This window comes from Schizosaccharomyces octosporus, assembly GCF_000150505.1.
Source record: "Schizosaccharomyces octosporus yFS286 unplaced genomic scaffold supercont6.1, whole genome shotgun sequence".
NCBI lineage: Eukaryota > Fungi > Ascomycota > Schizosaccharomycetes > Schizosaccharomycetales > Schizosaccharomycetaceae > Schizosaccharomyces > Schizosaccharomyces octosporus.
In genome coordinates, this window is record NW_013185619.1 from 3,517,722 (window position 1) to 3,532,737 (window position 15,016).

General features: G+C 36.2%; 7 protein-coding genes across 7 annotated transcripts; 1 reads left to right on the forward strand and 6 right to left on the reverse strand.

The window, feature by feature from the left end:
• Positions 1 to 65: 65 nt before the first annotated feature.
• On the reverse strand, positions 66 to 1,206 carry SOCG_02397 (AP-1 adaptor complex sigma subunit Aps1). The gene is made up of 3 exons (XM_013160890.1): positions 850 to 1,206; positions 661 to 791; positions 66 to 603 (listed from the first exon to the last, which is right to left on the reverse strand). Exons 1-3 carry the CDS (start codon positions 1,010 to 1,012, stop codon positions 409 to 411), a joined length of 489 nt encoding a protein of 162 aa, XP_013016344.1. The 5' UTR covers positions 1,013 to 1,206; the 3' UTR covers positions 66 to 408.
• Positions 1,158 to 2,191, reverse strand: SOCG_02398 (BUD32 protein kinase). Its single transcript, XM_013160891.1, has 2 exons — positions 1,488 to 2,191; positions 1,158 to 1,443 (listed from the first exon to the last, which is right to left on the reverse strand). The coding sequence occupies exons 1-2, from the start codon at positions 2,121 to 2,123 to the stop codon at positions 1,333 to 1,335; spliced, it is 747 nt and encodes a 248-aa protein (XP_013016345.1). The 5' UTR covers positions 2,124 to 2,191; the 3' UTR covers positions 1,158 to 1,332.
• Positions 2,154 to 3,889, reverse strand: SOCG_02399 (uncharacterized protein). Its single transcript, XM_013160892.1, has 2 exons — positions 2,961 to 3,889; positions 2,154 to 2,919 (listed from the first exon to the last, which is right to left on the reverse strand). The coding sequence occupies exons 1-2, from the start codon at positions 3,580 to 3,582 to the stop codon at positions 2,324 to 2,326; spliced, it is 1,218 nt and encodes a 405-aa protein (XP_013016346.1). The 5' UTR covers positions 3,583 to 3,889; the 3' UTR covers positions 2,154 to 2,323.
• Positions 3,890 to 4,129: 240 nt separating this feature from the next.
• SOCG_02400 (GTP cyclohydrolase) lies at positions 4,130 to 5,112 on the reverse strand (the record flags this gene model as incomplete). Its single annotated transcript, XM_013160893.1, has 1 exon — positions 4,130 to 5,112. The coding sequence occupies exon 1, from the start codon at positions 5,069 to 5,071 to the stop codon at positions 4,130 to 4,132; it is 942 nt and encodes a 313-aa protein (XP_013016347.1). The 5' UTR covers positions 5,072 to 5,112.
• Positions 5,113 to 5,552: 440 nt separating this feature from the next.
• On the reverse strand, positions 5,553 to 10,764 carry SOCG_02401 (nucleoporin Nup184). Its single transcript, XM_013160894.1, has 2 exons — positions 10,628 to 10,764; positions 5,553 to 10,552 (listed from the first exon to the last, which is right to left on the reverse strand). Exons 1-2 carry the CDS (start codon positions 10,642 to 10,644, stop codon positions 5,710 to 5,712), a joined length of 4,860 nt encoding a protein of 1,619 aa, XP_013016348.1. The 5' UTR covers positions 10,645 to 10,764; the 3' UTR covers positions 5,553 to 5,709.
• Positions 10,765 to 11,752: 988 nt separating this feature from the next.
• SOCG_02402 (dymeclin 1) lies at positions 11,753 to 14,167 on the forward strand (the record flags this gene model as incomplete). Its single annotated transcript, XM_013160895.1, has 2 exons — positions 11,753 to 12,897; positions 12,967 to 14,167. The coding sequence occupies 2 exons, from the start codon at positions 11,753 to 11,755 to the stop codon at positions 14,165 to 14,167; spliced, it is 2,346 nt and encodes a 781-aa protein (XP_013016349.1).
• A 308-nt stretch (positions 14,168 to 14,475) lies between these two features.
• SOCG_02403 (small nucleolar ribonucleoprotein Nop10) lies at positions 14,476 to 14,725 on the reverse strand (the record flags this gene model as incomplete). The annotated part of the gene is made up of 2 exons (XM_013160896.1): positions 14,476 to 14,492; positions 14,548 to 14,725. The coding sequence occupies 2 exons, from the start codon at positions 14,723 to 14,725 to the stop codon at positions 14,476 to 14,478; spliced, it is 195 nt and encodes a 64-aa protein (XP_013016350.1).
• Between the last annotated feature and the right edge of the window lie 291 nt (positions 14,726 to 15,016).

The window sequence follows — 15,016 nt, forward strand, 5'->3', positions numbered from 1 at the left end:
TTAGTTTCTATAAGTGATTCTACTTTTAGATGTGAATACATTCATTGCTAGATACGAATCTTTAGTTATGAAATAAAATAATTAATAGTGTATATTTGTTCTATTTGAAAGTGTGTGTATGCAACTCATCAAAGGAAGGGTTGAATGTGTTTCAGCATTAAAAATAAAATAAAGGGTATATAAAAGTCAAATCTTCGTATATGTGATGAGGAAGACATACAGCCATGTTTTAGGAATTCATATTCCTGAAACTTTAAAAATAAAAAAGTAATAATAGAAGAACTAATAAACAAATCATTGACATACTCGAACCTGGGATACGTATATGGCAATCGTAGCGAAAGAAGATACGAGTAATTACGGGACTTATTTCAAAACCTGATAGGTTATTAAAAGTCTTTTCCTTCATTAAAACTTTTTAACATTTCCAACAAGTTTTTGTATGGTATCCTGCTGTGCGTCCACCTCTGATTCAGCGTCACCGGCTAATACAGCAGATAAAACGTTGGTTTTGCTAGATTCCTGAAGTTCACCAGCTAGTAACAGCTCTTCTAAGACATAATAAGCCTTTTCAAAATTAAAAATTAGATCCAACTCGCAAACCTAATGAATGAATGTTAGCATAAGAAATAATTGATCATAGAAACATGTTGGACATACGTTGCCAAAGTATTTATCAAGAATCTCAACAAATTTATGTATAACTTCTAAAATGATCAATTCATTGTCATCCTGATCGATTCCGCAAATAAAAAATAAAGATGCATATCGTCTATAAACGATTTTTTCTCCTGTATAACACTAATTAGCTCAATTGGATTCTATTGAAGTGCATGAAATGTCTCTCACCCTTATACTCTACGAAATTGCACATCTTAGGCTTGCGAACGATTACTAAAGACGAAACATCACGGACGATTTTTGACCTCTCCTTCGTTGGTAAAGCATAAAACCATTTTGCCAAACGAACCTTTCCTTGACGACTTACTAATAAAAAGAACTTGATACCCATGACTGTGATTTTACTATGTATGCTTTTTTCCCGGCAATTTAACAAATGCTGGCTACCGTCGGTTACAGACGTGAATTCTGTAATATTAAAGGTAGTTAATTAATTTCTCTCTTTTTGTCAGCTAATGATTAGAAGAACGTAAAGTTTTTGGAAAGTGTTTGTGATATAACCAGTGTAGTCTTGCTGTGTCAACTCCTTCATAAGATGATATTGTTTTAGGTTATATTCAGGTTATTTTTGATTCTCAGGACTTTCTAATATAATAGACTTAAGATATTTTTGACAAACTTTTTGTATTAAATATACATAAAATATTCTTTTTATCCTACCATAGTGCGCTTACGACCGCGCTGGCGAACTTCTTCGTAACGTCGAAGGGTAGGTTTGCATTGCTTCCAGGTATTGGCATATGCTTCCAATACATAATGAAACTAAAAACATTAGCAATCAATATTGAATTCAAATCGTTACTTACAAGAGCAGCGCTGTCCGGAAGAGTGCTAGCTATAGCACGCTCCAAAACATATAGGTCGACCGCCTTGTCTTCCTCGGATTCTGAAACACTTCCTAGTCCAAAATCGATAAATACAGGTTCAAGAGTTTCAACGGAACGAAACATCATGTTGCTGGTGGTAAGATCACCATGGACAATGTCATTCATATGCATCTTCGCAACTTCAGATCCAATAATCTTCATCAGCGGTGCTAAAGATGTTTCGTATTCTTCTTCCGAAACAAACTCTTTAATGTAATCTCGAACAGAAGGGCCCCCAATGTATTCCATGAAAATCTGGCCACGATTAGGCTCAAGAAAATAAAGTAAAGGACAATTCACACCTACGGCATGGCATTTAGCCAAAAGTCTAGCTTCTACTAAACACCTTTTTCTTGTAAGCTTTTGGTCAAGTACTGGATGTCTCCATCTTTTCTCAGGACGACACTTTAGTATGCATGGTTCATTAGGGTAAAATTCAGTTATGATTGTTATGGCTTCTGCACCTTGTTTGACTACTTTCCATCCTTTTTCTTCAATTTCATGATATAACTGTCCGCATTGTTTCCGTAAATCTTGTTTGTCCGCCATATTCTGGCTTTCTCGGTGATTCCACATAAACTGGAATAGAAAGTGAGTGTATCAAAAAAGCAGAAAAAATGGTATTATTCTAAACAGGATTTTCCATAACTGATAAACTAAACGAAGAATTTTTTGAATTTATTTTATCTTTTGAATTTTATTAGGCTATTTTATTTATAAATATTCATACTAGTTGAAATCTTAGTGATATAAATAAAACGACATGAAGGACAAAGTCAAGTAGTCCAATTTATAAAGTGACCCTCATCATCATATTTTGTTTGAAAGCTTTTAGATTCAAAGAATTCGACCATGTTACCGTAGGCTCGAGCTATAAGTTTGAAGCGACGATATAAGAATACTTCCTCTAACTGGCAAATCTCAGGCTCATCCATCATACTGACTTCTTCTGGAGAGTAACCTAGTAGGAATTCCAAAAGATTTGAATGAAATTTGGGATGCTCTAAGCAACCACTTTCATCGATAATGGTTTCAATAAAATTGTTAAACTTTAAAGCTCCCGAATCATCTTCTATAAAAAGATTATTTGAATTTAACAGTTTTTTTATTTTACTTTTCACCAATAAAACATTTACAACCCCAATGACTTGAAGTCCCGAGGAGACAGTTTGCTCTTCAAGTGCTTTTAAAGTCCATTGTTTGCTCGAACCATCCAACAAAACTCTTAAATTATTGTTGATAACTTTAAAAAACTTTTCTATCTTCTTGTGGTTATAATTCAGGTAACGAACCTGGACTTCAGCATCTTCAATGTTTAATTCGGGGAGACCATGCGTATCGGCATGGACATTCATATTTGTAATATACAGAACTAAATATTAGTAACTTTCCTTAAATAAGGTGTTAATTTACCTGTCCGAGCATTCCATTTCTCACTTGCAAATACAAGTGGCTCGTGGTGTAGAACTAAAACTGCAGAATAAAAGCCATCGGATACCTCAATCACCCTTTTAGAGCGTTTATTACCTGCTCCACATTGATAGTTCTCAATATCATGAACCCATTGAATAGTAACAAGAGTATGAACTGCCGTAGATGTTTGCATATCTTTCAATAAACGAAGAGGAGACAGGTTCGAAAGGTTCAGAAGGAGGAAATCGTTTCTCAAGCTATCTTGTGAAAGAATTTCAATCTTGCTTTCAGCATCTTCGGCAGACAAAGTAAGCCACCATTCGTTCAAAGATGCTCGGCGCGTCGCAACATTGCTATATAACTGGACGCAATTTCCCAACTGTAAGTGTTGTAGAGTTTTAAAGCAAGGAGAAGACAGTTTTATATTGTATTTTAGTTTTAAGACACCTGTTTCATCCATGATTTTAAAATGATATTGAAGGCTTCGCTGCTTATAATCCATTCTTACAATATTCACAATTTCACCTTGAACGCGAAATTTAGAAGACCGGTTTTCAAGGTTGCATATTTTGAGACGTTCATAGGAATTCCAATTAAAAAAATCTTCGTAATAAATGTTCATTGCAAGTATCAATCATTAAAGAACGTTTATGGCAGTGGTTTTGTAGTCTGAATGAATGAATGTTTATAAGAGAAATTTACCACTTGAGATAAAAAGACATCCGGTTCTCAAGCTAAAAGTATATAAAGAGATAAATGATGAAGTACGATTTAGTACTATTTTACTATTGGACTACTTCATATAAATCATATAGTCAAGCGTACTTCACAGGTGAAGTGCTATGGTTCAAATTCGCAACTATTTCAGTTTATTCGTTCTTACTTAAGGAGCGCTACAATGACCAGTTTCATCTCTGTAAATCGCAACCCTTCTTGTTTTATTCTAAAAATAAAAGCGAGCTTATGGAAAAATTATAACACTAAATGTTCCAATTATAAAACTAGTAACCATAGGACATTATTCTCGCATATAAAAGGAAAAGAAACTGTGATGATAAGGGTGAGTGGGTAACCAGGAGCGGAAATGCAATTAGTTTCAAAAAGGGAGAAGAGCTATGAGCAAAAATAATGGAGAAGATAAATAAAAAAGTAAAATTAAACGGAGAACATCAAAATGAATCGGGGGCATTTAATAAATGTCCCATTTTTTCGATTTTGGTTCGAAGGTAGGCACCAACTTCAGGGCTGTCGAAACCTCCTTCATCACCTCGCCAAAATTTTGGAATCATTGACAATCTTTCAACCACCTGAATTTCTTTGTTGGGTCCTTCAATGCTGCTGACCTTCTCAGGGTTGTTTGTCAATAGGCGAATGTTTCTTTGGCCAAGATCCAAAAGCATTGCACTTGCAATTGCATAAGAACGGCCATCAGCAGGATGTTGCAGAAGGAGGTTAGCTTGGACAGTATCATTGCCAAGATCTTGTAAATTATATGCTTTCAACTTTTCAGACAATCCGATTCCTCGACCCTCTTGTCTCAGATAAATAATAACGCCATCACCTTCTTCACTAATAAGACGAGCTGCCTCGTCTAGTTGTTCTCCACAATCGCAGCGAGCCGACCATGCCGTTTCACCTGTATAACACTCAGAATGAATTCGGACTAGCGGTGTAAAATTTTTCTTCCTGACTTCCTCTTTCTTTTCTTCACTTGCTACTAAAGCATTTGCATCAACGTATGAACTCTTCCTTCCTGGGTATAACGTTCCCACATAGGCACCACGAATCATGCGGTCCATCTCTGTCTCTCCTTCTTGAACAGCATCAAGGCTTTCTGATCGAATTTGTTTTCCAAATACAATTGCTAAATGCTCTTTATTGTCTTGATCATTTTTATATAAATTTAAGAAAATCTCCGCTCCTGTCGTAGTCGGAATTCTAGCACGAACTATGCATCGTACATTCGGCAGCTTTTCAGCTACTTCAATTTTTTTTGTATCGGTTTCAAGTTCCTTCCCTGGACTTAAGATTGGTGAATTCAAACAAGATGCATCAATAAATTCTGGATTTTTGGTTTTTTTGTTGGCGTTCGTGATGCTTTCTTTTAACATCTCTGTAATTGTGTTTTGTTTTAGTTAAATTCTAATTTAAAAAACTAAAAGTAGTCCCATGCAAAGGTTGTTGAATACTTCAAGACTTCTAATTAGTTCTGCGCTCGTATCATGCTTTGTCATCCGTCAGTGTCTGGGAACGCGGGAAAAAAATAACCCATGAGAGTGAAATAATTATGAAAATCCAATTGAAAAAGAATTAAAAATAAATACAATAAAATAAAAAGAAGCCATATTAGGAACTACATAAAATTTAGGACAACTTACTAAGGCAGTAATAACTGGTAAACGCCTTCTACAAGACAGAAAAACTTACGAAAATGTACTTACTATGGTCAGTCACCCTTCGTATCTCATTTATCTAAAATTGATACTCAGACGCTGAGCAGTATTTATGTATATATATATATATATATATATATATATATATATATATATACCTTACTATATGTTTTACTGTACTGAAGCAAGAATAGTAATAGCGCCTCGGTCTTTTAATACACCACGCAGATGTAATCATTAGTCAATTAATCCATGATACCATTTATTCCCTTAAATAACTTTTTCTCTATCGCCTTCTGTAACGATGGCAAAGAACCTAAATCTGTACGAAACGGATCCGTATAAATCATATTCATTTACGAAGATTCAAGTTGAGCTCGTAATTTATCCAGCTGCATACGGATTAGTTTAGCGAATTGTGTTTTGGTCTCTTTCGAAGCCTCAGTTTCCTCTTTTGGTATTCCGATAACCTCAATGGCGTATTCTTGCTCATACAAGGTGGCAGGTTCTGCCAAACTAGAAAGGAAATTAGGGTGAGATATAAGGTAATCAATACCATTCAGCATTTCCGCCTTCAGTTCTGACACTCGTATTTCTTGTAGTAACGCTGGATTAAAATACTGTAGAAGGTCCATTAATAAGACCAGCATAAAAGACTCATCTATAGACGCCAATGAAACTGAAGAAGGTGGTTGAGACCAATTCAAGAATGAAAACTGTATTTGAGGTAAAACCAAAAGTATCAACTCTCTGACATCGTTCATGATACGGTTACCAAGATACTTAACAATATTAAACAGCAAAGGAAGTATTCCCCGAATCCATAACTTGTATTGAACAGACGAGACATCAGCACCAAGCCCTCCTGTTTTCAATGAACTACTCAATGGGCTTTCCGCAACTGCAAGGAATACACCATGAAACGCTACCTGCTCTGCGCCAGCTGGTATAGAAGAGCAAGTGACCAAAAATGACATTGCGGCGTCTGCAAAATATGGCTGGCCGTCTATCAATAACGCATGGGACCAAGAAAACAGACGGAGACAATTTTCGATCGATGAATAGTCCATAATGAAACTGATATAAAGAGACTGCAGCCCCTTCATTAAAGTTGAGTTCACTATTACGCTTTGAATAGCATTCAATAATACAATATCACTATGCACATCCGGCGTTGGCTCCGTAATCGCATACTGAAATAATTGGGACAGTTTACGATGACACATCGAAAGGATTCCAGAAACAACACCCACCTCAAGATTCACACTCACATTGGGAACAGAGAGGAGCTTATTTAAACCGTTGTACAGAACTTGAAATAAAGGTCGGTAATAGTTCATTTGAAACCCATTGTTACTTTCAAACAACGAGAATTTATCCGTGCTTAATGCCCGCCACGTCAGCAACATCAAAGTTTCTAAGCGTTCTCTCAAATGGTCACTGTACGGTGCTAAAATCGCATTTTGTGATATATGAAAAACCAAAGCTGCTCTCTCTATAGATAAATCTCTAATAATGAATGAGTCAACAGTATCATTTTCAAGGGACTCCAGGATCCAGTTCATAACATCGAAATCCAGGAAAGATAATGTATTATCCTCTTTAACGAAATCAACAAATGCGGCCAAGAATATACCCCATGACCGAAGTAGTGCAGTTTGTGCATCTAATGTAGAAAGAGCAATATTAACGCTCTCTATACTACCAATCAAAGGCTCAATGTTGCCGTAAACAGACAACATTGCTTTAGCAAGATGTACATTATAAAAATAATTTCTTCCGTAAAGAGGGGCTGTAACTCCTGTAGATTTTAAAGACATTGAATTAAATTCGTTTTGGTACTCTTCAAAGTTTTGATTTAATGTTTCGAAGACTGATGGGTCATAAGTCGTTATTGTATATGCTGTTCGCACGAGGTCATTGATAAAATCTTTTAACGGATCGATAACAAGCTTTTTCGCGCTAACACTTTTATTGAATTTTGAGATATGCAATTGAATAGCTGCAATCCTTACCGCGTGCGCAGCTAAAACAAAAAGATCCGCTCTGGATGTTTCCGATAATGCTGAACTTGGAACTGTTATTGGGAGCTTAATTGCGTCAACAACCTTTTTCCAGAAATCTGTTTCTTGTTGGGCCGTCCCATAAGAAGCTGACCAAAAATTCCTCGATAAAAATATAAACTCGATAATAGGTACTTGTGAAGAAAGATCGTTAATAAAAAAGTTATCCAATCTTTTTTCAGCCAGATTAATGAGGCTCCTTGATGTTATTTGGGTTTGCTCATTGTGCCTTAAGCTTTTCATGTTCTCTAAAGGGAACTTTTTACCAGAAAAAAGAAGAACAGCCAAGCCCTGCTGCTGGCCTTTCATTATTGAAGACAAAAACTTCCAAACACACCCTTCGATATTGCTTGAATGTACAGGATTGTTCAATAAATGTACGCAAACGCGTCCTACAACATCAGTAGAATTAACCATGTACGCCAAAAGGGAAGGCGTTTCGGATGGCCAAGGGGCGAGAATTAAAGAAGTAAGCAGTTTGAGGATTGGAGACACGCAAGGGTAAATTTGAGGTAAAGCGTAAAACAATTGAGGTGAACGAGAAAACAAGTTTCTTTCTAATTCTGATGGCTTCAGCTTTAAGTAACCCCTCAAGTCAATTAAAGTCTGCATTGTTTTTAAAGACGAAACAAGCCATTTCTCGGCAGCTTCGGCAAGATCATCATCTGTGGAAGAGAAGATTTCGTTATATAAAGGACTAATGCGATCTAGTATTGAAAGTAAGGGATGCAAATAACGTGTAGCATCTTGCTGTACCAAGAATCTTTGCACTATATAGTTTCCCAACTGTTGCAATGGTAAAATCCTCTTATTTGTGAACTTGCTGCCAAAGTACTCAATACCGTATATTGCGTTAAGTAACTTTGTCACTATACTTGTGAATCGGTTGCCAATTTGATATTGTTGGATGATCTTAGAGTATCTCCAATCGAGGAAATTGGCAAAAATCTCGAAGAGACATTGAATAGTATGTCTAACAAACCCTCCTTTTAAATTTATGGAAAAGTCATCAGCAACGACAGATCTTGATATGCAATTGTCGAGCAGCAATTCATAAAGCTCAAAGAAAACTAAAGTGAAGTCATATATACCAGTCAGCGATTCATGTTGAAAAATTACATTATCCAAAGACAGGATCTTTTCCAACGACCGACTTGCATACGCCCATACGCTAGTTGGTTCAATATGAACAAACAAACAAAGGAGTTCACACGATAAAACACATATTTGGTATTCCGTATCCTGTAAGCTGGGAGTTAACAGATAGTGGTCTAAAACATTAAAAATAAGATCAATAAACTCATATTCACCTTCCAATGAAAGAGAAATTGCTTGAGTTAGTTCGCATATTTGATCAGAGTTAGATTTAAATAAATCTACCAAGGTTCGCAAGAATGTCGCAAAATATTCATCATGCACACGATATAAATTATTTCTCACAATGTGTTCTAAAGAAATACCAATACAAGGCCAACGTGGATAAACAACATCCCACATGACAATCGGAGGGAAGGTATCTACGGACACAATCCTACCTCTAGTACCTTTAGGAATGGCTTTTTCCTTATTGGGAAAGAAAAACCCAGATTGTTCCAATGGTAACAAATCTTGCAACTCAATAAGAACGTTAGTAGTAACATTCGGCTCAGGAATAATTTCGTAGGATTTAAACCCCTTCGGAAGGACTTGAGTGAAGGTGTTTATAATATTAGAATCTGTATTAAGTGGCTTTTGTAGATTTAAAGAAGAAAGAACGGGAGCAACCAAAAGCGGAAACTGGGACAATTCGAAAGGAAATCTAGCTCGAGCATAAGAGAACAAATGAGCTACACTTTCAACATCTGAATACATCTCAAAAATTTGGGGGATCTTAAAAAGAGTGGTAGCACATAGGATGACAGAAGATGAAAATTTAACATAAGAGATAGCATCCGCAAACAGAACAGCCATAATAACCGAATAACCATCATAATTCACATCATTCTGCAGTCCAACCAAAATGGAATTTATAAGAGAAAAAGGATCAAGTTTAACAGCTGAGACAACCAAACTCTGATAAGATGCGTGCGGGTTTTCAAATAGAGCCTTCAAAATGACACCAGCCTTGTCAACAACGCTCAGATTCTCTGGGCTATTATGAAGATTATGAAGAGCGATACCCCAAGCTAAAGCTGTTGGCGAGCTAATTGGGTCGTCATGGAAGCTTGCCATTATGTCTTGTATTTTCAAAATACAATCTCCGGATGTCATGAAGAAAGACTTTTGCTCTTCAAACGGTAAAACTTGTTTGTCTAAAGAAATGATGGTTGTTGAAATGACCGTAGCGAGATAAGTAAGCTTATTACATAAAGAAAATCCTGTTTCCACGTCCAGATGCATAAACTCTTGGTCATGCAAAAATCTTGTCTTCTTCATGCAAGAAAACCAAGTAATAGCGAGTTCCGATGTACAAGGCAGGAGGGAATAAGTCAAAAGAAACAATACCCGGAGTAATTGCAACTGCAAATGAAAATAGAAGAAATACCAATGGGCTAAAGTTGTTTCGCCTAGTATACTATATTGGATAGGGGCAGCCTGATCTGAAAGTTCATTGAGATAGGCAACTAAATCAACAGAATAAGCGGATGGTTCCCCAGGATTTAGCGACTTGGATTTGTCTAACGCTGTGACAACTATATATTTAGACGTTTTGTACCAAAAATGGTTTGGATCTGCACAAGCACGGAGTAAACAGACAAATACCTTCCAACACGAAAAAAGTTCGGCGTAGTACCTTTTTTGAAATTCCTGCACAAGCAGAACGTCATCGTCTGAGTATGAGGCACGCTGAGGCGCAAATTCTTCACTATGAGAGAGAATTACATTAAGAACATCTGCTTCATCGAAGCTTGTTAGGTCGGACAGTCTCTTTGCTAAATCCTTTTGGGACTTTTTTACGGAGTATGACTTATTATACAAATATAGAATGCAATCCTCGTCTTGTCCATCAGTAGATTTTGAAGGTTGCACGCTTCCCCGTAAAGGATGTCGAATATTTTGGAATGCAGAAATCCTTTCTGCTAATAAACTCTCAAATGCTTCCTTTGAAATGCTTTCATTATGATCCTGAAAGCTGCTCAAAATCCACGCCCAGGAACTACATGTTTGGTTAGTAAACGGAACTAAAAAAAAAAAGACGAATCTTGCTCAAAAATTCATCTCAACGGCGTACATTAGGGAGTCACCCATGGGAAAAAGACTGACGAACTCACAATCTACAATACAAAAAGAAGGAATAGAAGACGAAATGTGATTCCGTTCTAAATTTATATTCAGTTTCAATCGTTTCTTTTGTATGGGTTTTGCAACAAGTATTGCTACTAAGGTGCTTACCATACCATAGTAAACCGATTTCGAGTGAAGTTCAACGTAAATACGGCAGACTGCACTAATAAACATATTGTTCTTGAATTTGGGTAAATAAATGTAAAAGAGTAATTAACTGGCAATATGAGGTTCTATACTTCGCATATATTAAGCATTATTCATGCGACATTGGACTTTACTTGATTTGGTAACAGTTCGCTCTTCACTGATGATGTACTTAAGGACAAAGATCAAACCTTGTGCAAATTAATACGAGCTTTTGAGGAAAATGTAAAAGAATTTTTCTACTTTTCAATAAACTTTTATTTATTTAAACACTAAAGTTCATCTGGTAGTGTCGTTAAGTGATTTGTAACGTCAGTCTATAATCTTGTAGCCATTGTATGCCAAAAATCTTAACCACAGCCGCTAACTGAGAGTCGTCTAGTTGTCATAGTGACTTTTTAAAATCAAATTTAAAGAGGTATATTATTTCTTTGGATTCAGTAAATAGAAAAAAAAATCAAGCAATAACCGATTAGTTTCTGGTTACGGTTGTCCAAGGTTAAAAAATTATTTTAACGAGAAGGAGCATAAGTGAAGAGCCTGGCATCCCCATTCAGTATAGAAGCAGGATTTCGTTTTATATATAATTCTTTTTTTACAGTGATTCAAGCCGATTTTCCTCTTTAGGATTTTCATCAGATAATCACTTCCTATGCAATAATCATCCGTTAATGTCAAATTTGAAGGTGTCAATTTAAAAAAGTGAGAAAAGAGAAAAGCTTGGTTGCTTTTGTTTCTATTTTTTTTTTCGGACCGTACGAACTTTTAGTCTGAAGAAAATAGAATTCGACTTATATCTCTTTTTTGGCTCTCTTCACTTTTAGGTTTGATATTTGGCTGGTCTATGATTTTTTTGTTTTAAGGCTTTTGTCTTCTCTTGTATTTGTTTCCGTGAATTTTTGTTCGTGAAGATTCCCGGTAGCTCATGGGTAGTCAGCAATCACTACTCCAATTAAAAAGTGCTTCTCTACGACTAAGTGAGGAGACAAACATTCCAAAGGTGGATCACATATGGGAGAGCTTTTGGTCTTTACCGGAATGCTTGGAAGAAGTACTGGAACATGTTTCCATTAGCGATGTAAGGAATGCTTTGAGTAAAGCGCCGGAAAATATACACACGCTGATCGACATACTTTTTAAGAAGTTGATGACTTTACAAAAGTTTTCAGAATTCTCTGCAACTGCTAATGATACTGTGACGAGATATGCCCTAAATTGTATGCGAGTATTGACCAGACTTCTACCCATTCTGTTTGAGTCTCCAGCGGGTGTTCATTGGTTTAACCGATTCATGTGGTCTCAGCAAGAAAATAAGATCCCTCAAGGAGTTAGTATCGTGGACACTATTGTAAACTATTTGTTTTTAATAAACTTCACCATTCCCCCTTTTAATGAGGATTCGAAAGGAGTTAATTACTGTATTTGGGAAAGTGGTATTGCGTGTCAATCGCCCTTGAATAAAGAAGCGAGTCTTATGGCCAATTCAGTTGAAGTACTTCGTCTCCTATTGGTACTCTCTTCCGAAACTTATTATACTGATTTTAAGAGATCCAGCTTTTGTTGCTCTTATATTGCAACGCATCCAAATAGACGTTTGTCATTATGCTTAATATGCTCTTTATTAAACACGACCATGCGTTTTAATACCTTGTGTTGGAAACCCGAATTTGTCCCATCTAATCAATTTCCCTTGCACATGTCATTAATTGAAAACTCTCTGTCGGTTTTGCTTGTACTTTTGTCTGAATACAAATTAGATTGCTTACCCTGTTTTCAGACTAATGTTCAGCCACATAATACTAAGCCAACGAATAATTTTTCATTGCTATTATCAAGCTTGCATTCTATTACGGACTTTCGGATCATTATAGATGGGATCAGTCGCCTACTTTATCCCCCAATGCAATCTGACATTCCAAAAAAGGAATCATTGGTCATGATTGATTATTACCCAATGATTTTACTACTAAGTAAGTTGATAATTCAGTTCAACAAGAAATTTTGTTTGTATCTCATTGAAACGGATTGTGCTACTGATCTATTTATTTTTCTAATATATTTGAGCTTCGAGTATGTCGAAAACCCGTCTACAGTCTCTCATTTAAGGCTATGTGCCTTTTTGATAAAACGACTAATTAGTGAACGCAATTTTTGCCATATACTCAATAAGAAATTCCAGCAACAGGCAACTTTACCTACGAATATGAGAGTTCCTTTTCGTGATGGTTCGTTTGCGGATTTTACTGTTATTGCTTTTTCGATCTTAATGCATTCGATGAAAGATGAACACTGGGATGTGATGGAGATCATATCCGCATCTCTTTGTGAACTTTCTCTTAGTATAAAAGAGATTAATAGTAGCGCTAGCAAATCACTGCTAGGCGTGTTTCAAGCAGTTTCACAACCTGGATTCTTAGTTGCAAACGAAAACAATTACATTATACTTTGCAATATAGTTGGTGCTATAAGCAACATGCTCGAGTGTCATTATTCTGTTAACCCGTTCCTTACATATACTCTTGTCAGCTGTTTCAAATATATTGAATCGCTTAGTATGTATTCATCTGATGATATATTGAAATTAAGAGAATCAAGTAATGTTCAGTCGCTATATTGGAGCCTTGATGGTAAAACCTTTCCTACTAAATCGCTCGCCATAAAACTTGCAGCTTTCCGTATGGTTAAAGAACACCGATCGCCCGAATTTGCTGAGAAGGCATACAAGCAAGGTAATTCAAACGTTAGTTCGATCGTATCAGACCCAAAACTGAAAGAAGAAAAGCAGCTATTGCGAACAAACTCTAAACCCGGAAATATGACAGCGAATGTCAGTCATCATCCAGTTAACAAGAGTGACTCGGCTAGATTACGACCTAAACTGCACGAAAAGTTGGTTGAGGATTTAGATACTTTGAAACTTCAGGAAACGAAACTTAACTCTAAAAAACCCGCAAAGAAGTTATTAACACATGCTGTTGATTATGATTTTAAACCTACTCAGCGTTGGTGGGATAGCTGGTGGTCTAAAATGAATATTCAACCATTGCTTAATGTGGTCACAGCTTTGCGTCAACCACTCGCCGAAATGAAGCGGCGCAATTGTTCTACTTGTGAAATATTATCTACAATAAGGAATCAAACGTTAAGTCGAGTATCGAAGCCCTTTATACCCATATATCGTGATGCTTTATGGATAGAAAGACAGCTTGAGTCTAATCAAGCCTTTGTGTGGACTTTGATATACGATTTGGACAGCCCGGAAAGACAAGGGTATGGTATATGGACGAAGACAAATGGTAATAGCGGTGCTCAAACTGCAACAAAAATGAGCGGACTATAATTTGTCTAAGAATGTCTTGAGTATAAACTATGTTCTTTACTTTACATATTATTCTATATTGAAAAATTAGTTTTTCTTCCCTGTTGCAAAATTTTTTATGAGAGCTATATTGTAAATTTGTTGGACATGATATGTTATACAATGTCTTCAATTGACAGTATCAATGCAAAGGAATGCATTCCTTGCTTATAAATATTCAAGTCTACCATGTTTGTAACCATCAGTAAAAATCGTAGTTGCTTATCTGACCCAATAGCACCAAAAAATCTGTTATTTACCGGTAACTGTACAATTGTACTCTTGAAGTTTTAAAAAGATCTGGCAGCTTACGAGTGTCGTTAGCTCCTTCGGTAACAGCTAGAGTGTTATCTTTTACATACCAACTTCATGAGGAAGGATATGGAAACGCTTTTTCAAAGTATAACGCTGGCGAGAATACTTATCATCGGGTGAAAATCTTGCAGGATGGGAAGAGACAGTGGCTTTACCATTTGGTGCCCTCTTCTTTAACGTGTAAACACGCTTTCCTTCGTCATTCACGTAATACATTAAATGCATTTTGAACAATGGCTTTTCCTAGTCCGTGGAAGGATGCTGGTAGAGGATGAATTAAATCGAAATCTTTACAGGCGGTGACTGTCCTGCTTGCAATACCGAAATAAAATATTAGAAAATAGCATCGAGTCCGCTAACACATGTTACCGAAACAGCTCTTTACGCGCAATAGTGCCTTAAATATGAATAAGCTTACGAAATGACAATGTATAAATAAACAATGCGATAGTAATTTCAAAAATATTTCTGTCGGATACCTTTTTTTTAAAAGCTGAAATCTTGTAAAAAGCTTTC

What these genes read in the sequence shown, in the direction of transcription:
- SOCG_02397 (XM_013160890.1), bottom strand. Translation starts at nt 1,012, where the DNA reads ATGGGTATCAAGTTCTTTTTATTAGTAAGTCGTCAAGGAAAGGTTCGT. An exon ending in CAATTTCGTAGAGTATAAGG is followed by an intron (nt 792 to 849) that starts GTGAGAGACATT and finishes AGTGTTATACAG; the next exon opens with GAGAAAAAATCGTTTATAGA. An exon ending in TTGATAAATACTTTGGCAAC is followed by an intron (nt 604 to 660) that starts GTATGTCCAACA and finishes TTCATTCATTAG; the next exon opens with GTTTGCGAGTTGGATCTAAT.
- SOCG_02398 (XM_013160891.1), bottom strand. Translation starts at nt 2,123, where the DNA reads ATGTGGAATCACCGAGAAAGCCAGAATATGGCGGACAAACAAGATTTA. An exon ending in TTCCGGACAGCGCTGCTCTT is followed by an intron (nt 1,444 to 1,487) that starts GTAAGTAACGAT and finishes TAATGTTTTTAG; the next exon opens with TTTCATTATGTATTGGAAGC.
- SOCG_02399 (XM_013160892.1), bottom strand. Translation starts at nt 3,582, where the DNA reads ATGAACATTTATTACGAAGATTTTTTTAATTGGAATTCCTATGAACGT. An exon ending in GAAATGGAATGCTCGGACAG is followed by an intron (nt 2,920 to 2,960) that starts GTAAATTAACAC and finishes ACTAATATTTAG; the next exon opens with TTCTGTATATTACAAATATG.